The 23,321-nt window shown below is 40.0% G+C and overlaps 1 protein-coding gene and 2 pseudogenes across 1 annotated transcript; 2 read left to right on the forward strand and 1 right to left on the reverse strand.

Moving 5' to 3' along the window:
• Nucleotides 1–486: 486 nt before the first annotated feature.
• LOC107593319 (pro-MCH 2-like) lies at nucleotides 487–2,298 on the forward strand (annotated as a pseudogene).
• Nucleotides 2,299–2,695: 397 nt separating this feature from the next.
• Nucleotides 2,696–12,655, reverse strand: LOC107593393 (PCNA-interacting partner-like). The gene is made up of 10 exons (XM_016283145.1): nucleotides 12,542–12,655; nucleotides 12,139–12,310; nucleotides 11,066–11,299; nucleotides 10,854–10,964; nucleotides 8,879–9,049; nucleotides 8,178–8,357; nucleotides 7,914–8,095; nucleotides 7,191–7,272; nucleotides 4,237–4,429; nucleotides 2,696–3,408 (listed from the first exon to the last, which is right to left on the reverse strand). Exons 2-10 carry the CDS (start codon nucleotides 12,286–12,288, stop codon nucleotides 2,696–2,698), a joined length of 2,016 nt encoding a protein of 671 aa, XP_016138631.1. The 5' UTR covers nucleotides 12,289–12,310; nucleotides 12,542–12,655.
• A 508-nt stretch (nucleotides 12,656–13,163) lies between these two features.
• LOC107587827 (nucleoporin Nup37-like) overlaps nucleotides 13,164–23,321 on the forward strand; it is a 21,274-nt pseudogene continuing 11,116 nt past the window's right edge.

Genomic DNA, 23,321 nt, shown 5'->3' on the forward strand with positions numbered 1-23,321 from the left:
CTTTCATATTGTAACCATTTGCACTGGATTACTACCACTGCTTAGACAAAATGTGACCTCAACGTACAACCTTTGACCTGCTGCATGAGCTTGACAAACTAAGTATGGCAGGGGGTACGAAAGCTATATTGGAAGGGGATGCCCTTTTCTCCAGATTCACAGTGAAAGGCTCACAGGTGTTATTTGGCCTTTTACAAAACCACTGTGGGGCCTTTTAGAAAAACGAAAACCATTCAAAATATAATCCTCCTGCTTTAAAACATGTCTCAATATCCACCCTGTGGCTAGGCATCCACCTTTTATCAAGGTGAACAACTTTTCAAAAAAGGAGAGCCATGGAAATCATCAAAACTCAAATAATAGATCAAAACGGACAACTCATCATCATCATCATCATCATCAGACATATAAAAGCACACATTTGATACTCGGTGGATATGCGAGTGCAAAGCCAGGTTCCTGCAAGCAAATCAACCATCATCACCCATGATCACGGCATCATCTTACATGGTCATCTTTGCACTTGCAATTTTAGTTGGGTTGACTACTCGCACAACAACATTTTTGCCCAACGTTAAGATGGATGAAGAACATACAGACCAAGACAGAGCGGTGTCGATAGAAGGAGTAGACGATGTAAGTGAAATGGGACCTGGGCGGCTCACCTACAGAAGACAACCAATCATAAGAGGGCAGACTGGTGGACGAAGATGGGACAAAACGGATCTTCATACTTGCAGTAAGTGTTTGAGAGTTTATTTCTTGACAAAGTAGGAGTTTTATTCATTTTATTTTACATTCTGTTACTTCAGGTAAAAACCAGATATTCTATGATTGTATTTGCCAACATTTACATGCAAGTATTGATCAGATTAAAGCAAGAAATCGTACCGGTCCAATTTTGCTGGTGTGGTAAGAATCAGATGACCTTTCTATGGGTATCGAACGGAGCTTTCTCAATTCAATGCTGAATTGTCCTCACATTGCTACAATTATCAGTGCAGTAATGGAACAGTCGGGGAGGACTATGGGAAGGACATGGTCACAAGAGGGGAAATGGAATCTATGGATAAAAGGGCCCACGGTGATATTGTGAAAATTGGCTAAGTGAGGCATGGGAAACTTTGTCACATTTCTTCCATGTGGGGCTCCATGCGCCGGCTTTGCTCCAGTAGTTTGGGAGCAGTTATGGAGAGGGATCTTGAGGCTGCCCTTGGGCGTGTGTTGTTCGAATTAACTTAAACATCTCCAGGTGCTGTTTCAGACTTTAATACAGTAGGAAAAATGCCTGTAGAGGGAGCAGTGTTTTGAGTTTAGCTTGGGCTGCTTCTGTTCAAGTGGCTGTCCCACATTCTGAAGTGCTGACTTAAAAATGCCTTTCCCTTTTCCATCAGGACACAGGAATAAAAGGGTCTCTTGGGAGGGAAACAAACCTTGCCTTTTCGAGAACTGTCCTACCGCCACGTGGGATGGATCACACTCTGGATGGATTCAACACGAGGGATGAGCGACGTAGCACAGATAATGTCATTCCCACTGGCAAGAGGGACACAGACAGTAAGCACTTCCAAGTTTCTTATCCTCTCCTCTCCATCCTTTTCTGAGATATTTTTACATAGCCATGAAAGTAGCCTGATATGCTTGAGGAAACTTGAGGACTAAGTTTTAAAGAATTTTACATATTTATAATTTTATAGTTAGTTATATTTATAGTTAACATTCTAAAAACAATTTACCCAGAGAAGGACTGGCCATCCATCCATGCCATTTTCCTGCCTACGCCCAAGATGCTGGGACAGGCTCCAGCATCACTGCAGTTTGAAAAAAATTATAGGATGGATTAAAAAAAAAATGGCACATTACCAAACTGAGAAGAAACCTTGTTAGAAAACAAGGGGTTAAAAAGCTGCCATCCATAACTTTCTGAAAAACAAAACAGATTACCAGAAATAGAGCCAGAAAAAATGGTTTGCTGGTCTTACCTGGTTCAAGCTGGTCTCCCAACTGAAGGGTGTTCAAAACCCCTCTACAACTGGCAAATCAGACCAGCAAAGCAGCTTAGGTTGATTTCATCTTTGTTTCAGCAGGGAATATAGCGGTGAATAAACAAGTAGCCTTCCAATTACATTTAATGCTAAATTTGTTTTGCTCTTCCTGTTCTCATCACAGTACTGAGGTGCATGATAGGGAGAGTATACAGGCCCTGCTGGCAAGCTTGAAAACAGAGCAGCTGACAAAGCACCTGTATGATTTTCCCAGCTTTCCCCTGATCCTGTAAGACACTCCAAATATAAAGTTTATAAAATAAAAATTTATTAAAATCTGCAAAGTATGAGTCATGTTCAAGGGGAACAAAGCATTCATCATGAAAGGTACCCCAGTCACACAATCCTCAACTAAAATGATAAAAGTTATTTCTCTGCCAACTCATAATCTATTCCCTTGCATCTCAAACATGCACACACACATGCTGTCTGGAGTAGAGTGACATGACTTGTATTAAAAAGGAACAGTAAAAGCATTTAAAGGACTATTTCGCCTAAAAATAAAAGGTTTAGAACAACATGAGGGCGAATAAATAACCAATTTCAGGCGAGTTATTTATCACTTTAAATGCATTTAGACTACTAATAAATAAAACCGGACTTTATTGCCAAAACAGAACATCATAATTAACAAGAGATTGGTCACTAAATTACAGTCTGAAAAAGCTGGTGAGTTTGCCCTGACCAGCGATAAGCTTCTTGCCAGCAGCTTTGACGTTCCTCTTCCCCGGGCCTCCAGCGGGAGCCTTGGTAGGGGGTCTTTTCTGAGGGGGCTGGTTCTCTTCTCTTCCTTGCTCAGTGCAGTCTCTATTGGCGAGCTTTCTCTTTGAGGTCCCGGTTGCTCTTCTGAGCTGTTCTGGCTGGGTCCCCTTCCCACCTGCTCGGTTCCAAGCATTTCCACTATGTTCCCCCAGAGCGGATTGGCCGGGACCTTCATGCCTTAAGTTAGTGGCCTCTGGGTCCATATCCACAGAAAAACAAGAAAGGGGGGACAAAAGAAAAAGCATTGGACTTTGAGAATAAGGTGAAACAATGAGCAGGAATAAAAGAGGAGGGAGGGATGAGGACGGAAGGGTAGAAAAGGTTACGATGAAATTGCTGACGTTAGTCTGCACTTTAACAGGCGGTGTGTTTATTTTACAGCGCTGAAACTGAAGATCTGTCATGTAACCTGGTGGAGCGAAGCACACATTCCCGCAGTCTCTATTGGCGAGCTTTCTCTTTGAGGTCCCGGTTGCTCTTCTGAGCTGTTCTGGCTGGGTCCCCTTCCCACCTGCTCGGTTCCAAGCATTTCCACTATGTTCCCCCAGAGCGGATTGGCCGGGACCTTCATGCCTTAAGTTAGTGGCCTCTGGGTCCATATCCACAGAAAAACAAGAAAGGGGGAACAAAAGAAAAAAATTGGACTTTGAGAACAAGGTGAAACAATGAACAGGAACAAAAAAGGAGGGAGAGCTGAGGACGAAAGGGTATGATGAAATTGCTGACGTTAGTCTGCACTTTAACAGGCGGTGTATTTATTTAACAGCGCCGAAACTGAACATTTGTCATGTAACCCGGTGGAGCGAAGCCCGCATTCCCACAAAAAGTGAGCGGGGGGGGGGGGAGGAACGTGTGCTCTTAAGAGTTTTTACAACAAGATGTGGGGGAAGCCAGGTTTTATGGGATGGGGAATCGTTTAAAGGTTGATCTTAAGTACCAGTCCCCAAGCAGGGACTGGGCAGGGATCAAGGCCTGGGCTGTGGAGGTGGACCTGGGCATCTTTCCGACCGTGTGGCGTCAGAAAAAGGGAGCACTTCTGCATGTGTATGCGCAGCGAACAGACCAAGCATGAAGGTTACTCAGTACACTAAGAACTGAGCCCCCTCTTAAGAAAAGAGGAAGCCAAAAAAACACTTAAGACCCCATGAAATGACTTAATGAACGCAGATTCCTTGTCGATCGGTTGCAGTGGGTGGGATATTCTCATTCTAAAGAGCCCGTGATAGGACATGAACCTGTGGCATTATCATTCATTTTGCTCTGGTTTCTCAGAAGAGAAAGCCTACACATTTTAAAAACATTATAGTTTCATTTTGTGATCTTTTCAAAGGACACAACAGCATCTAAATGGTCTCAAAGATAATACACAAGGACTATGAGCGACAAAATTACTTTGCCACATTTAAAGACACCATGTAAGAGGCACTACCTTTGAGACTGATGTCCATCCCAGTGGGGTCAGACTCTTGCTCCACAGTCACATGTAAAGAGATTGGTTTTTTGGGTGCAGGGTGCACACAGGCGGGAAGTTGGCTGGTGCTGGGAAACTCCAACACCCGGTTGAGGGGCATCTCATCCTTGTATGTACATGCAAACTGAGAGCGGACAGTTGGCCGCACAACCTTTAAAAGAAAAAAAAAACCTAAAGTAATTCGCTTTTAAAACTTTTGCAGAAAAATAGTGACTTAGATTTTTAATCCAAACAATAATAATGATAATAATAATCCAAGACTAAACCACATCCATACTACCAGCTTGATAAATTGCCGAAAAAGTATTATAAACGAATGTTGTATGACACCGTAGCCCTACAGAACTGGTACAACAGGACAAATGACAGTCCAATCAACTGTCCAGAAACTTTCACACTGGCCTCAGGTCATCAGGCCGTTCTTATTTTTGAGCCCTGCTGATACAACTGGGTGGACACGACCACATCTAAAATCTTATGATAATGAATACAAAAAAAAAAAAAAAAGGATATATATTGCAGTCCAGAGGCCGGCGTGAGGTGCATGAAAAAATAAATAAATAGGGAAATGGTATCTCGCACAAGCTTAGTGAACCTCTAAGGTCTCAAGGGTCTCAGAGAAGCGCTGATCCACCTCTTTCAGGGCCTTTGATCCATCCCAGCTAAGGATTATCAGAATTCAACGCTCTCTCCCTTCAGGCTAGCAGGCATAGTTGGGTGGGACTGCAAAAGCGTAGAGAAAATGGGGCAGTGGGTGTATCTAGGAGGGGATCAAAGTTTGGGTGCAGCTTTTTCAAAGCACTTTCTCAAAAGAGCACCTAAACCAACAGTATCGCTCAGACTGGGTGCTTTCGTATGGGAGGCTTATATGGTACGTTGGGCAGCCCTGACTGTACGCCAACAGAGAGCCCGAGAAAAACTGCGACAGGCTGGGTTCACCAGCTACTTCCTCAATAAGATGAGGGGGTGTGTCTACGCGTTTGTGAAGCACACAATGAAATGATGCATGGTTGAATAACACCTGTTTTGCGACAAACCCATTGAGCCAGCTGACACAGCAACAGTAGCAGTGATATTATGACCCCATTTACATGTGGTATTAACATCAGATCAAATTATAAGTGGTCAGTTGAGACACATTAGTGGTCACGGTTTTTACTTGGTAGTAATGTGTATCGAATGAGTTGAATCAGCATGAGGGGAGGGTTTCTGATTTTGTGTTACTGTCTATGTCAGGGTTTTATTGTATGTTGAATAATAATAATAAATTATTGTTTTTATAATTATTATTATAAAAAGTGTCATCATCCACACATTTCCAGGGTGTTTCCCTGCCTTTTATGGCTCAAGATGTTGGGATAGGCTTCAGGATCCCTGAACCCGACATGGACCATAAGTGGTTTGGAGAATGGATGGATTATTATTATTAAAATCATTAGGTTTAAATTTAAATTAAATAACTTCTAATACTTTTACAACAACAAAAACAATATTTTTAGAATAAACCTTTTTTTAATTAATAATATTCTATTACTTTCTACTTACTAAAATCTTATAATAATAAAAATAATAAATTGCTAATATTTCGAATATTTTTTTATTATTATTTATTACCGGTTTATTCTACTTTAATAGTTCAGTTCACCATCTAACATCAACTTGTAGTGGCACTTATGCATGTACTTTTCCAAATTTTCCACATCACACATTTTGGACCCCATTTACACCTGTACTTAGGATCATCTACTTGAGATTTGGTTATTAGATACAGACCTTGATACCAGAGGCCTGTTTTGAGCACGTTTTTAAAATGGACATTCGTAGCAGAAAATGTACTAACATTATGTAAAAATGTACTACCATCTTTTTATATGTATAATACTGGCCCTCAGTTTATAGACTGGGGTTCATTACGAGTTCATTAAACCTTACTACATAACTGCACTCAGAATAATCTCTCTCTGTAGTCTTCCTGCTCGAGGAACCTCTTGATCTCTCCCCTTGTGCCAATCGATGTCAGTTTGTGATGAAATTATTGGAGTACAACTGGATAAAGTCAATCTGCAGACAACAGGAAACAATAACCTTTCAAGTTTCCCTTGCTAGCCGAGTAACGCCACTGATATGGCGTGTTCAAAGTGAAATTGATGCAGAAAGCTTCCGCCCGTCCAGTTCAGGAAGCAGTGAGCTGCCCGGGGACCATTACCGCTCTCTAACACAGGAAGGCGGCCAGAAAGTGGAGGTCTAAAGAGACATCTGCTAGTGCAATCAAATAAAGAAACCTTTTAACAAAATGTGCCTAGCATAAATGTTCACAGAGCGCTCACCCTTTCTTTTTGGTGAAGATGCCCAGTACTAAAAAAATAATTAAACTGTCATTTACCACCACATTTAAAATGTGCTAGAAATCCTATAAGGTTGGTTTCAGAAACAAGCTTCTTGACAAACATAATTTAGTTGCTATTCAGGCCGTCGTTTCATATTATGAGATTGACATCTTTCAAGTATTTTATGACCGAATAGTAAAATAAATCCTTTTGAGGCCAAGAGATAATGCTACATTTTTAGCACATACAAATGTAATGTTTCTTCTCCCAGCCCAGCGGCGCATTTACAAGTTCAGCAAGTTATTGGTCACTGCCAGAGGTTATTGGTTAGAGAGTGGAGTGTACTGTACGACACTAAATTTCACACTCAGTGGTTGTTTTACATAACAGGAAACCTGCTACACAAGCACTGTGCATAAAAACAGCTGTATAAATGTGCACATTACAAAACAGAGGAAGCAGATGATATAGCTCGTGAATGTGCATTACTTGCTGTCTGTTTTAAAAATCAAGCGTCACATTCGATTTTTGTTTGACCGCTATTTGAGACTGGGGTCTCTGCTTACAGCCCCGATGGTTCTTTACCTTGGACTTGATGTGTTCTTGTTGGCTCAAGACGCAGTTCCGTAAAGGCTTTGGAGAAGATCCTGTGGGAGCTTCTGGAGATCTATATGCACAAAGTGGAAAGTGAACAAGCTGAATATTCAAAGATTAAAACAAGGTGTTGAAATGCAAATCAAAATGACACAACATACAACAGTTTAACTGGGCAAATAAACACAAAGATACACAAATTAACTTTGTCACATGTCAAATGTAAATGAATTACAAGAAATTATTTTTATATTTTCTAACTATATTTTTGCATTTACCTTTTATTATTATTATTAGTAGTAGTATTAAAAATATTTAATAAAATATAATGCAAAATGTGTAGTGTTTTAAATTCATTCAAAAAAACATTTTGGATCTATTTTTGTCCTATGACAATAGTTTGAAATTTTATATTAAAAAAATCTATTACAGCAATGTGGAGTAACTCACTTGTAAAGGGTAAGAAGGCAAGTGAATTGAGAAAACAGACAGGAAAATATACAAATGTTCCTTACAGACTGTATTAATTGCATTACATTATTATTAGTAGTAGTAAAATGAATGAAATAAATTAAGCATCGAATTAAGCATTATTATTATAAATTTACTTTAATTAAAAAAAAAAACTAAACTTTTTAGCATCTATTTTTGCCCTATGACCATAGTTAACGGTTTTATATAAAAACGCTATTACAGCAATTTGGAGCAACTCACTTGTAAAGGGAAAGAAGACACGCTCCAGAGCTGCCATTAAGAACGGCATGATCTTCAGAGAGCAGTTCCGCCTTGTTCCTGCAGGGCGGTGCTAGTGCTTCTTCATCCAAAAGAGTCATTAGAACCTTCACGGTCTCTCGGCCCCCATAGGCAGTGGAGTGGTTAATAGCATATGCTTTGGGCTAAAACGGAAAAATTTTGTGTCTTACTAATGAGGTTGGAAAAAATATTTGGAGAAGATGGGGTACATCCACTATGTTTTACCCTTGCTGGACTGATTCCTGTGCCAACCGCTGAATGCGTCTGCATGGTGTGTATTTGACGGATTCTTTCCTTGAGACTTTTGACTGTATCCTCTGCTGCAAGGTACACTGGGTCTCCATTACTGCGGCCTTTGACCAGAGCAGCTCTAATACTAGACACCAGCTTGGATCCAGCTTCTCTGTTGGAAATAAACAAATGCAATACATACAATTAAAAACACCCATTTTCATATTTTAGCAGTCCTAAAAGTGCGGTCACAAACTGTAAATATTCTTTCATCCATATGCATGCAAACATAAAAGCACACAAGTACATACAAAGTTTTTTTTAATCTTAAATGGGGGGTCTAATGCTACTTCATGCATTCTGACTTATGTACACTGTTAAAGAGTTGGATTCCCATGCTAAACATGACCAAAGTCTCAAAAAACCAGTTGGATGTATGACCGAGTATTTCTGTGCCAAATACTCTCCTTCAGGGTTTGAATAAGTTTCGGAAATGTATGACGCCATAAAGGTTGGAACTCCTTTTATGGGCACTTCTCCAGGAAGAGCGCGCGCACACATCAACCAGAGCAAGAGCAGCCTGTCAATGTGTTTCATTCGGGTTATGGAAGTCATCGACAGCACTGCACACGACTTGCTCGAGAAGGATTTTACACTTAGTTTTTGACCACAAAAAGTACTCATTGCAAATTCACCAGGAAGAGAGACGAGGCACTGTCGCAGGCAGCATGTCTAAGGTCAGTAAAGGCGCTGTGACCCAGAGAGCGATTTGGGTTGTCCAGGGTGTATGCGAGAGCCATGTCATTCTTAGAGTTCACCAGAAGGCCCAAATAAGAACAGAAAACTCTCCTGACAACTCTCTGTATCTGCAGGAAAAGTTAAACAACACCTTAGTGGGATAATTGGAATTGGACTAAAAACATCAACAAATGTTAACTGAAAGGGTAAAATGTTTTTTATTTATTTTTTTATTTTTTAACAGGAACGGTTCATACTCTTCCGTTCTGCAATACTGATGAGTCAGTTAGCTGACTTGGACTCATATTGTATAAGAGGACGGGCTTTTTCCACAGCCCCTTAAGCTTAACAGGCCAGGCTCATAAACTTCATCACCCCCAGTATTACAGTGGCAAAACCCAGCGTCTACTCACACATAAATCAGAGCCCAGCAGAGCAGTTGTGAACAGAACTGGGCAAGACTAGCAGTAGTTTCGACACACTATACAAAGTGCTTTTAAAACATCCTGTTCATATGATATGATGATATATGTGACCCTGGACCACAAAACCAGTATATTTGTAGCAATAGCCAAAAATACATTGTATGGGTCCAAATTATTGATTTTTTCCTTTTATGCCAAAAATCATTAGGATATTAAGTAAAGCTCATGTTCCATGAAGATATTTGTAAACTTACTACTGTAAATATATTAAAACTTAATTTTTGATTAGTAATATGCATTGCTAAGAACTTCATTTGGACAACTTTAAAGGCGATTTTCTCAATATTTAGATTTTTTTGCACCCTCAGATTCCAGATAGTTGTCTCTCTGCCAAATATTGTCCTATCCTAACAAACCATACATCAATGGAAAGCTTATTTACTTAGCTTTCAGATAAGGTATAGATCTCAATTTAGAAAAATTAACCCTTATGACTGGTTTTGTGGTGTATGGTTTTGTGGTTATTTCATATATGATATGATATGATATTCACATTCTTCTGAATAAGAGGCACATGCAAGGGGGTGGAATTTTACAGGAAACAAAAGGGAAAAAAGAAAAAGCCAGCAAAAAAAAAAAAAAAACGAGAGTAAGATCTCAATGTAAAAGTAACAGAATCAGATCCTTTGCTAAACTCCACCCTCCTTAGTTACTGTTGCCAGGTGCAATAAGCTTTAAACTGTCACACAGGACAATGCCTTCACTTAATTATATTACAATTAATTATAACAACATGCATTCATTATATTAATAATAAGTGCTATGAAATTAAACATTTTAGCATATTTTATATATGTGATATATTCCGCATATTTAGCACTATGCGTGTGTGTGTGTGTGTGTAACCTATTACAATTGTCAGCCTATACATGTAAAAAAAATTGTGTAAAAATTAACAACGTAAAACATTAAATAAAAGTAAATATTATTGGCGTTTAAATTTTCTTTTATTAAATATATGAATATACAATTTTAAAGTTGAAAGAATTAGGTGTCATTCACTTAAAGTAAATTTTATTTATTTATTACATGCATGTAATTCAGTAAATATAGTAAAAGTGTTAAGTGCTTTGTTGAAATGTTTGTGTTCATCTCATTTGCTGTCATTGTCACTAAGAGCCACGTGCAGGTTTGTTTTTGTGAATTGTGGGGACATTCCATAGGCGTAATGGTTTTTATACTGTACAAACCCTATTTTCTATTGCCCTACCCCTAAACCTACCCCTTACAGGAAACTTCTGCATTTTTAGATTTTCAAAAAATTAATTCTTTAAAAGCCTTATAATTTTGAAATATGGGGACACTCAATGTCCTCATAAATTACCTTCTCATTGTAATACCTATGTCATACCCATGTCATTATACAAATTTGTGTCCTCAAATCACAACATGCGCACACACACACAAAAAACACTTATTCTAGTCTCGTAAATTCATCACCATTTACCTGTGGACTGCAGATTCCAGCCTTGTTAGATGGAGTTGCGGGACACACAGGAAGTGGATCCATTTTCTCCAAACTCTCCTTTTCACCAATGAGAGACTGAAACAGTTGCATCTAGATATCGAGATAAAACCGAGAATATGCCACAGATTAAAGATCTTTCAGATGGATGACTGAAAGAACAACCCAATGTGAGGCCCTCTGGCAGCACTCACCGCGGTTAGGGGCTCCTCGGGGTCCCCATTTATCCGAAGCTCCTTGAACATAATGAAGACGTCAATCAAGTCCACAGTATTGGTGCGTTTCAAAAAGCAGTCATACTCTTTTCGGATGAGGTCATAGTTCTGTGGAAGAGGGATATCGTTGTGGGATAGCTGGAGCTTGTCCAGGAGGAAGTATTTCCAGGCAGCCAAGACTTCACTCAAAGCAACACCAAAGTCCCCATGTTCCTGTCAGGAGCAGAGCAAACACAGGGACGAGAATATTACGCACAACGGTTCCACAGAAAATGTACAGATACGGAACAAAATGTATGATTCAAACTTGTGTGACTCATTCTTTTTCCTACCACTGCATATATAAACTGCAAGCAAACATTTACATTGAAATTCAAAGTGGAGATCCTACAGGTTTAAACAGTGATAATGTGAATTTAAAATGCTGTTCAAAAGTCCACCTGTGAAAATGTGTTTTTCCACCCCTTTTTTTCTTGATAAAATCATCAGCAGAAGAATTACAGTAAACATGTGGAGGAAAAAATCGTTCAAAGATCAATTGACCATCTGTACAAAGTTCACATGACCAGTGCCACATGTTTGACTTAATGCTCTTAAAAACATTCAAGATTTTTAACCATGCTTTGCATATTTATGACGTAAAAAAAAAAAAATTAAAAAAAAAAAAAGTTTCATTTTAGATGCACCAGTAAAACCATACACACTATAAACACTTTAAAAAAAAAACAGTATTACAATTTTTTTTTTTAAAGTTTTTTGTTTTAATACATTTAAAAATGTAATTTATCCATGCAATGGCAAAGCTGTATTTTCAGCAGCCATTACTCCAGTCCTCAGTGTCACATGATCCTACAGAAAATTATAATATGCTGATTTTGTGCTTAAACTTTTTTTTTTTATTATCAATGTTGAAAATGTTTTGTGGAAACTGTGATAATGTTGTTGTTTTTTAGGTTACTTTGGTTAATAGGAAGTTTAAAAGTGCAGCATTGATTTCAAACAGAAAATATTTTAATTAATTATATTGTGGAATAAGTCTTAAGCAACATTACCTGCTTGTTGACCCCAGCCATAGCAAGTTGTAGGACCATCAGCATCCCATCAGCCCCTTGGATGGTGGTCCTCTCAGAGTCTAACACCCTGTGACATTCTCTCCTGAAGACCCTGGTCATTGTTCTCAGGCTTTCCTCCATAACCACCATTATTCAACCTTTACAAAATGAACTGCAGGGCCAGAAAATTAGGCAGATCAGCACTGAAATGATTATGAGCAGACAGCAGAACATACATGCAACTCAGCCAGCATCACATATACCTTTTCAAGTCTACCACCGAGCTAGAACAGAAAGTCCGAAGACATCAAGCAAATCACAATATAGTCAGGAACAAGAGGAGGCCCTTTCCCCTTTGCACTTTATTAGGAACAGAACCTTCAAACCTCTTAGGTCAACTTACCAACACTGATATTTAGACGCGTCCTATGTCTCTAATGTGAAACACATGGGAAAACACTAACAGACGCCAGTAGATGCAAGTTATTATAAACTGGTCCGCTGCCTGTAAATTTAAATCCACATGCAAGGAAGCCTGGACCAATCACAGAGCGCGATGCGTTAGCCACGCCCCCGCCAAACGGGAAGTCAATAGCACAAACAGATTAGAACGGTCCCGTTTTGTTTTAAACCACAACGCGTATCAGTGTCGATTGTTGACAAGAAAAGAAATACAACTCATGCGGCGATTTAAAGAAATATGAGAGCTATACCATCCACTTTTAAAAATCAGTTTATATGACTGCAAGGGCAGTACATTTCCCCAGGACTATAAATTGTTTCAGTTAGCCTAGACAAATTAGCAATAAACTAAACCATTAATTAGTGCGTTTTACAATTGTCTATAGAGTTTGCATTTTATTACGTGTATCCCCCATTATAATAAGAAAAAAATACTCAGCATCTCCGAATTCATATTTTTACTTGATTTTAAACCGTATACAAACAGCTCATAAACTATTAAATAAAATACAATTGCTCCAGGGGTAAAATTAAAAATGTACAATAAATTAGAGAAGTGCATCAATGCGGCTTTGTTTCTAAAATGCTAATCAAAGCAGATACTCTTCGTGTCGTGATTATGTCACTAACCAGGAAGTAAACAAACGCGACCACGTGATCCGCAAGCGCGCTGAGAACAAGAACTCACTTTCTCGGCCAGACGATCAACGGAGTTCACAAAAATTATCTCAGGTTTGTCAAAGTTTTGATGCATTTTTTTTTTTTACACATGCATGACTCGTTACACACCAGCCTGCTGTCTCTGATCTATGTATAGTTCATTTGTAACTTCAACAGTGAAATGAATGTACGAAGTCCGTGAAGAAATATACAAAGTTATATATTTATTATATCATAACATATGTGAGGTACAGTAGTTCTAGTGTTTATTTTCTTTGAATGTAGGAAACTTTCTTCATACAACCAAAGCAATGTCTGGACAGCACACATCCTATTACATCATATCAGATAATAATTACTGCACTTTTGTTAACCATTATGGCATGCTCCTCCAATAAAATATAACACGTTTCTCCGTGTTATTTATATTTTAGATTGGAAAGTAACTCCATTACATCCAAACAGCAAAGATTCGCTTGATGGAAGATGCCAGATGAAACGGTTCGCTCTGCAAGCTACACAGTGTCCTGCGAGGACTATGTTCATGTAGTGGAGTTCAGTCCATTTGACTGTGGCTCACCTGTGTCACTTCTGGCATATGGAGGAAACCAGTAGGCACTTGTCGTTTCAAGGTGAGCCTACAGTAATTCACCAGACTGATCGATCAGTCTGTGGCAAGAGAGCTAACAGTCTGGAGATGTATGTACCTCACTGCAGGGTTGCTGTCCTGCTTCCACACACCTGTTTATGATGTGAACATCGACGAACTGGTTCAGGTGTATTTAATTAGAGGTGAAACTAAACACTAATTTGAATACTATCCTCCCTAAACAATATTCAAGATAACTAAACTCGAATGCTATTTAGGATAATTTGGAGGGTATGTGAATTGGGATGCCTGGGTGGACTGAGTTCTCTCTGGCAGGCTCAAGTAATCTCACTTTTCACCAACAAAACATCCATTCTTACATGAAACTCAATGGCTGTGTTTAGAAAGGATTACTAGCATACTTGGTACTGTGCAGTATACACTTTAAAGGGGTGGTTGATTGCGATTTCAGTTTTTTAACGTTAGTTAGTGTGTAATGTTGCTGTTTGAGCATAAACAATATCTGCAAAGTTACGAAGCTGAAAGTTCGATGCAAACGGAGATATCGTCTTTTAAAATTCTGGCAGTGTAATGCCTACAAAAACGGCTGGTAGGGACTACAACAAGTTACTTCCCGGGTTCGTGACGTAAAGATGCGTTCACGCCATATCGAAATTCCCATAATTACAAGATTCCAACTTGTAAAAAGCGTTCACGTCCTCGTAGAACTCGTAATTACAACTTGTGAACTGGGAGTTTTCTGAGAGCTACGACTTGTATCACGTGACCGTTGTACCACCTGACCACCTCAGGCTCTGTTAAGGCGTTGATAGTGTTGCCATAGAAAAGCATAATTCCGAACAGCTCAGAGTATCTCGAAATTACAGTAATTGCGATATGGTGTGAAAGCAGCATAACAAACCCAGATAAACCCCGCCCTCTGGAAAAGGCAGCAAAGGGGACGAGGCCATGCTGCGCTGCTTTAGAGAAGAGGAAGAGAAAACTAGAGGTGCACATAAAAATCTGTTCATATATGAATCGCTATTCTGTCTTCTAACGATTCTAATGGATTCACAAGTTTCAAAATCAATGTTCTAAAGCAGCGGTTCTTAATACTGTTCCTCACGTCCCCCTGCTCTGCACACGAAGCGTTAAACATGGACGCGCGTGCAGTTGCCGTACTGTATTAAAGCTTTAATCAGGATAAAACCGTATATTAAAAGCTAACATAAGCAGTATCATTTACAAATAACAGCATATCTAAAAGTATGAGACAACAACAAACATAAAACATAGGCCTACCATTAAAAGCCGTGCTTGCACAGGTTCTGCATGATCCTCTTCAATAATATTCTCTGCTTCTCAATCGGGCTCAAACTGATAAGCGATATTAACAACGCCGTTGTTTACAATACAACCGTAGCACATGCCGCTGAGGTGAAGGGCGGGACGTTTAAAGACATGCACTAGAGGCGATTTAGCCAATCACAACACACTGGGCTAGATAACCAATCAGAGCCCATCATCTATTTCTGAGAGCGGGGCTTCATAAAAGCAGGAAATGATCAGCCCGTTTCTCAGAGAAGGGACAGAGCGGTGTGGAATAAAGGTAAATTATGTGAAAACATAATGAGCATTAACACATGTTAGACTGCACCCCATAAACACAATCAAGCCTAGAAAAAAAACAGTGAACCACCTTTTTAAATTCATTCACAAGTGGTTTGTAAAACCAAGGGGTCAAGGTTTGGCTGGTTACCATGGTCTTGTTAGCCATGCCAGAACACTTTCGGGTGCCTAGAAGTATTGTTTCCTGTTGACCACCATTCAAAATTAGTTGTATATTCTAGCAAAATATTTTGCAACCGACTACAAGTTACATATCAAGTGTACATTTCATTATTTTATATTAGAAGTTTGAAATCAACTGTTAAAGTGACTCTTAAAAGCATTGTATTGCATTTTGTTCATTTGTCACACTAGTTTATCAATTTATTAAATTAAAGGTCAAGTCATTTTATGGGATTATGGGAATTATAGTACCATATATTACAAGGTATGTCGTATACTACAAGATATGGGAGATATAGTATCGTATACTAAAAAAAATTGGCAACCGTAATAGGTTGTCTGGGAAATTCAGACATTCAGAAAATGTACACAATGGCTGTATCTGAATATAAATACTTCCTTACTATAAAGCAGGGGGGGGGAAACTGTGTGAGACGTATGTCTAAATTTACAGTATTCATAAAACAGTTGGCAAAGTACCCAGATGACTGACTGCTACTGACGAGATGCTGAAGTGCACATCCAGTGGACATTTTAATATCCCATGAGGCCACAGGAGAGGATTTGGGAATGGCAATGAAGTGATGCAACTGATGCTGTAGTTCACATGACTGACAACATGACTAATGTAGTGCATCAGGATTGCATTCATGCTACATACAACATATATATTTTACAGTTGCATAAGCAAGTGCTTATTCAAAAGAAATACCTACTCTGAGAATATCCAATTATACATACCACGGACACAGCCTATGTACATAGTATTCATCGCACAGAAATCGTATACTATTCCGAATATAACCATCCATATCTATCTGTAAGAGAAAACACTCTTTTTACCAGGATGGTGCATAGAGAACAGATCTTGTCCAGTCTGCATTTCAGCATTTGAATGACAGTACCCACAGTCTAGTGATTTGTATTTGTGTAGGAGGAAGACACAGAGATCGAGGATGTAGAGTTCACCAATTTGCAAGTGTTCTCGCATGGAGTACGTGTAGATGCTATCGCATGGAGCCCTGAAACACGTCTGGACAAACTCCCTCCAGTCATCAGGTACAGCTTTAAGCATGTTCTGCTTTTTATGCAGGGGAGAAACCAAATCAAACTGATGGATTATAATGTGACTTTGTGTGTGTAATAGAAGATGTGGAATTATGATGATGTATGGAAGGAGCACAGGTCTTGATGCCAGACGCCATACAGTTCTTCATCTACGACCGGGTTCCTACTCTTCATTAAAGGCTCAGACACAGTATATGATAAGTGATTTATTTTACTGCACAAATTGTGATATTCTTTTAAATGTTAGATAAATACGCTTTTTCTGTATTGCACTATTGAATTTCCCTTCCTAATTGATGTCTGAGTCAATTGGGATATTTGAGAGTTGAGATATTTTACCACACACGCACAAACATACTCATTTTTGTTCAAACAAATGTGCTTTCTTAGAACATGTTTTTATCACTGAGAGACCCATTTTCCAGGGATCGATTCATTAGCAAGATTTGTATGTTCATGTCAAGCAGTGGAAAGTGTTTGTCACAGCTGTAGTTTGATCTGGTTTGTATCAAGAGTCTAATAAGATGTTGTCTGTCTGACAAGTCCTTCGTTAAGCTGTGAACTTGGGAGGGTTCTGCTCCCGGTAGGGAAGTTTCCTGTAGGTTTAGCAGCATGGGAAGGGCAGAGTTATTTCCTGGCCATGCTGTGGTCAGGGCGGAAGGTGTAGCGTGCTCAACTGTGTGCGCTGCCCTTTATTTGGGTTTATTTTCTTCTTCACTGTAGGTGTACCTCTTGGGAACATAGTACTAGAGATCTTATTAAGGTTTCCTGGGCATGTGGGTTGACATGAAGTCAGAGGTTATTTACAAGTTGACTTGTTGCCTGCTGGTACTGCTGGCATGTAAATGATTGGTACTGTTGTGATGTTACGCCATCTGCGCAACAATCTAGCCAAAGACAACTTGCAAATTAACGTGTTGATAGAACTATGTGGTGGAAACTGGACCTTTCGTGTTTTTTTAAAAATTTGTTATAAGATGGAAGATGATTTTGTGTCTGTGTGTGGTATGGTAACATAAAAATGTGCGTGCGACTCTCTAACTAAAAGTGTTTTTCTTGTCAGAGGTGAGTTAGTGTAATTGTGTGAATAATTGCTGCTGCTGATTAGTGGCAGAGCTGTTTTATTAGGTTTGGTTGGATTTTGAACAGACAAATGTGAAAATGGCGTGATGAAATTCTGACTTTGGTTGTTTGTAATCTCTCCAGCGTTTTGTCTTCTGACTGTGGTTCGTTACACACCCACGTACATGATGGTGACTAAATGCAGTGCATTATTTTATCCTTTTTTTGTTGTTTTGCTCATTTCAGGTTTTGCACTACAGCGGCTGACAGAAAAATCAGGCTGTGGACATCTATCTTCAAAACAATTGTGATGCAAAGATAGCTCTCTCCTCCTGCATACTCACAATATATTGGCTATGATTTGTGTAAATATCAAAATGATTTTAATGTGCTTTTAATTGGCTGCTAAAAAAATACTGTGAATCAGTTCAAACGGTCTGAATCAATTCAAATTATGTTTATATCTTGATATTCCATGAACTATCCATGAGCATCATCACTTTAAAAAGGTTCAAAAATATTGTCAAAAAGCTGAAAAATATCAAGATATAATATCAGGCATAGCCTTATTGTACACCCATCTGTACAGTAACATTTATTTTTGTCCTTGGCTGATTTATTCAGTATATGAACGTTGTATTTGATTTCTATGATTTCTTGTGTTGCCTAGGTGATGGAAGGCCACACCAACTACATCAATCATCTAGTGTTTGAGCCTGCAGAAGGAAAGGAAATAGCCTCTGTCAGCGATGACCACACTTGCAGGTTAGTTGCACTGCAGTCCGAGTGTATGAGTGTGAGAAAGTGAAATATGTGTGTGTGTGTTCTGTTCTCTGTTAATGATGCAGAAAGTCTTGACCAAATTTCCACACTGAAACCCGACACTAAACACAACACGGTTTGCCGTTGCTCTGCGTAAGCGTCAACCGCCACTTGCTCGCAGAGTTTTTCTAAGTAATTGGTTAAACGTGGAAATCCAATCAGCAGCCTTGGCTTTTCCTCTCCACGGCCACAGTTAACGAGCTCCTCGAATGTGGCCCCACCAATCAGCCACTGAGGTAAGTGCGGTTTCCTGGCAGTCAGAGGTAATGTAAGAGAGCACTCCTGGAGTCTCGGGTCTTCCCTTTTGCGTCAGAACCGTGTAACTGACACACCTGGATGTTGCAGCGCTGTGGCCTGCCACAACTCAATGGCCCGGCCTTTCTCTTCCCAGCTTGCAAACCCTAATGGCTTCAAGGTGGATGAGGACCAAGACAGTAGTTTTCCTTATAGACATCCAAAATTCAGCAATTGGATCCTTTATGCAGACCTTGCCATGACAGTTTTATGATGCACGTCTTAAAGTTCGGATGGCGTAACCATGTTTTCTCAACATGATCAGGTGCAGGTCCATTTCTGTTCCATTGCCTTATAGATATTACATCCCTTTCTTGATATTGACCTTCATCTTTCATATCATGCCACATATGCGCCGGGGTGTTTGAGGATCTGCTTCAAATCCAGTGCATTTCTTAGTGCACACACCTCCAGTGTCAGCATGTGACCTAATGTTAGCACTGACATTAATGTCAGCGCTGTGACAGTGTTTTCATTCACTCATCATCTGGGTGGTGTGACATTGAGAATAGGAGTGCGTTGGGTCCATCGCTCTTCTCGCAGCTGTTTTATTGATGTTGGTGAAACTTCAGGCTGTGATTAAAGGAGGAATCGCAGATCTTTATCTTAATTAGGAGTGAGTTTCAGTTTGCAGCTTCGGAAATAACGGGCTTCTCTACTGGAGCCTGGATGTGCTGAAACCCCTTTTGTCATCCCTAAAACCCTTAAGACTGGCCCAGTTAGAAGCAGCCTATTATTTTGATTAAGTAATAACCATCACTTATGAATAAATCATAGCCCACCCGACAGCACAGTAAGGTGCAAACCACTGCAGTTACCATATATTACTAATCCTGATCTGCCAGCTCAAATGAGAGATTTGATATCATGATTTGAGATTTGGTGTCTCGCTGTGGTCGTGCCATAAGGAAAACAGCCAAATGTAACCCAGAGTGCCTGCCAAAACCATAGTTTACACATGCCCATCAGAATTTAGATACAGATAGTTGATATATGTAGCTTTGGTCAGTGAATTTTGTGTCAGAGATAGTGTGTTTGGTGGGAGAGCAGAGGGGCCACTGCAGGGATTGAAGCAGGAAACATCCCCCATAAGCCTCAGTCTCCCTCTCCTGTGGAGCCAGAGAAAACAGTAGAGCGCTCCATCTGCAGAAAGATTTAAATTCTGTCACGTTGAGAAAATATGGGACGCATGAGGAACAGCGAGGTGGAACAAGAGAAAGATCAGGTTAATGTTAGAGAAAGAGAGTGAACCTTTTCCAGTCAGGCCACACAAATTGAGCTTTTGATACAAATGTGGCTCTCAGCTGGAACATTTATGCATGTGTGATACACCTTCCCTGTTTAAAAGACCACCTGTTCTGGTCAGCAGCACATGTTAAGGATGTTGGTCCGCAGCATGGGATGCTAGTAAGGTTGTGCCCCTACTAGGCTTCTTAACATGCAGCCTCTGTTAGTAAACCATGCTGTTCTTTTCAGCAGGGTTGTTCTTTCACATAGGTTTTTAAATTTGATCATGCCTGCCTTTTAATATATTGCCACTGAGTGTTTGATCAACCACCTCAATCACAGAATCGCCTTGATTTCAAACGGTTTCAGATCTCCTCTAGTGTTATGTAATTCTGTGTGTGTGCCGGAGAAAGAGTGCAACCTATTTCCTTTGAAGATCAGAGCAGGTTTTTGCTATTGTAGTGTTGCAGGCCTCAGAGCCACCTACAGATTACTTTAGGGAGTGCAGGTCACACAAGGAAATGCTGAGTTGACAGAGTTCACACTAGGAGAATGAGGCGTACCTGCAGTTACAGAGGATGACAGGTACACGGACAGTTTTCTTTTATTGTGCCAAAGGTTCTGTAGGATAGAAAAGGGGGTTGACCCAAAAGAGAACATTATAAGTTACTTATTTGAAACATTGGTAGCAACTCCACCTGATACACAAATATCACCTCATGTAATTGGGCAAAGGGGATTTGATTACAAATTTATTCAGATCCTTCCGGAAGGCCAGTTCACAGATAGTTGGAACAGGCTGGAGTTGAACTCCGTAGGAAAATGGTCTTCCAGGAGCAGGACTGGTCAACCCGGCAGTAGAGTTCGGCCTTAGTATGCTGCTAAATTATTATGCTAGATTATCAAAATTCTTTCTAAGAAAGATACTTTCAATACTGCCTTAGAATTTTACTAAAACAAGGTTCCTTGGAAGGCAGCAAAATTTTACTGCTAGCTTGTTGGAACTGCCTTCCAAAGGCACATGCAATGCCTTAAAAGGCTTTTTACACAAAACTTTTACTTTTAGAGATACACAGCTTGCCACTGGGGTAGTACCCTCAAAGGGACACCTTAGTGCCTTCTTTATCTCTAAAGGGTGCATATTAGTACCTTAGAATATGTACCTCAAAGGTAGTAATATGTACTCTTATAGTACTACTATGAACCAGCTCACTAGGTTTTGAAACCGAGCCATTGTGTCCTGTAAAGTGAGTTGGGAGACGATGTTGTTTTCGGGTTGGTTTCGCCTGCCTCACATCTGTTTATGTGTGAGGTTTAAAACTTTTATTCTCTTCATGATTGATAAATTATACTAGACCACAAAAAAGTGTAATTTTGGCTTCTGAGAGCACCTGAATGTAAACAAAACCATTAACACTATTGGTTTAAACCGGTCAGGTCAGAACAGTTATTCACACCATCTCTGTCAAGAAATTAGCTCCTGACCCGGTCGCCACCATAAATGTTTGTTTCAACAGTTCTTGACTCAATCTCAGTATTTCTCACCCCTGCCCCATCTGAAAAATCACATTGCATGCTCAGGTCAGCTTCCCGGTTGTGCAGTGTAGGAAAACACAGACAAGCCAGACAGACCCTCCCCTTGTTTTTTCTCTTAGATCTTTCGTGACTTCAAACACTTCCCTCTCTTTCAATTTATTTTGTGCATTGCTGCCGCAAGCCATTCCATAATGCTGCGTCAGTCATTGAAGAGCCTTATGCAATAGCAGTAGCACATCGTCTGTGATGCTTCTCACTTTGTTTGTGTGCTTAGTGTCCTAATCCTCATTTGGCTTTGTCAGGACTGTAGAGAGCTAACTTTTCGCCCTCTTGAATACCATGGTGGTTGTCAAGGCTGGGGGTTTTGGTTTTGCGTGCAATTGAACTCTTGCTTGGCGAGGGGTTCTAAGTAAAGGGGTTTTAACCATGTTTGTGTGGTGTGGTCTGAAACCTCACTCATGCTCAGCAAAGGATGCCTCAGACAAGAGGAGACAGTTCAGGAGTTTCTGGCAAATGTTGGGCAGAGCTTAGGTGCTTACAAAGACCCTCATCTGGGAGCTGTTGAGCATGGGGCATGTCCTCCAAGTACCGCCCAGCTGCAGATATTAATCTACCCAACTGCACGGTTGACATTCAGACAGGCTTTGGAGTGCTTTTGGCATTCATTTGATGAAGACTTCTCAATGACCTCATCAACCAAGCGGTTGTGCGTCTTTCTTATTAATGGAGGACTTCTCCCCCCCCTCTCCTTCTCTTCCCCCACACTTTCCCAGAAAACCTCCACAGTTTCAACTCATTTGCGAGAACTTATGGTTCTCTTCACTCGGGCCTCTGTGATGTGGTAAACCCAAGATCTGATCTCCAGTGAAACCATCCAGAATCTGATCTCCAGTCGTCTTTGTCCAAATGATTTATTGCATCTGCTTGCAGGCCTCTTACTCTATCTGTACTTGCCCTAACATGCCTTCACAAACTTCCTTGAGGCCAGGTTTGCAGTGAAAATCTTGTGTTCCTGGGAAGAAAACGCTGGGAGGTATTGGCAGTCCTGCTTCTCAGTGGAACTCCAGGTCAGCTGTAGGGCTGTCGCGATAACCCCAATATCGCAATACCGCACTATTGACGAGCCAACCGCAGAGGAATGCAAGAACCGCAGCAACCGCAATATTTGAATGTGTAGTTGAATGAACAGTTTAAAGACTCACTCAAAGACAGTTCCTTGCCACCACTTTGTGGCGCAACAATGTAACTGCACTGACTGACAGCCCGTCTAGAACGCACAGGTGAAATATCTGTAGAAAGTCTCTTGTCCAGTCAGATTCGAGGATCAGAACTAACTATTATGCATATAGGCTAAAATAGCCCAACGATCTTATCGTGAGGTTTATGTTCTGTTATGTGGACCCTTGTTTTGACATTCTCTTGTGTTTACTTAACTTCCTGTTTCAATGCTCTATTTAGTTTTGGTTTCTGAATATGACCTATATATATATATATATATATATATATATACAGTGGGGCAAAAAAGTATTTAGTCAGCCACCAATTGTGCAAGTTCTCCCACTTAAAAAGATGAGAGAGGCCTGTAATTTTCATCATAGGTATACCTCAACTATGAGAGACAAAATGAGAAAAAAAAATCCAGAAAATCACATTGTAGGATTTTTAAAGAATT

Source organism: Sinocyclocheilus grahami, unplaced genomic scaffold (genome assembly GCF_001515645.1).
Source record: "Sinocyclocheilus grahami isolate Dianchi unplaced genomic scaffold, SAMN03320097.WGS_v1.1 scaffold1.1, whole genome shotgun sequence".
Lineage (NCBI taxonomy): Eukaryota > Metazoa > Chordata > Actinopteri > Cypriniformes > Cyprinidae > Sinocyclocheilus > Sinocyclocheilus grahami.

Bases quoted from the DNA above. Each gene is read 5' to 3' on its own strand.
- LOC107593393 (XM_016283145.1), bottom strand. From the start codon at position 12,288: ATGGTGGTTATGGAGGAAAGCCTGAGAACAATGACCAGGGTCTTCAGG. The intron at 10,965-11,065 runs GTGAGTGCTGCC...CTCGATATCTAG, and splicing joins CCGAGGAGCCCCTAACCGCG to ATGCAACTGTTTCAGTCTCT. The intron at 3,409-4,236 runs GTAGTGCCTCTT...GTTTTTCTGTGG, and splicing joins GATGGACATCAGTCTCAAAG to ATATGGACCCAGAGGCCACT.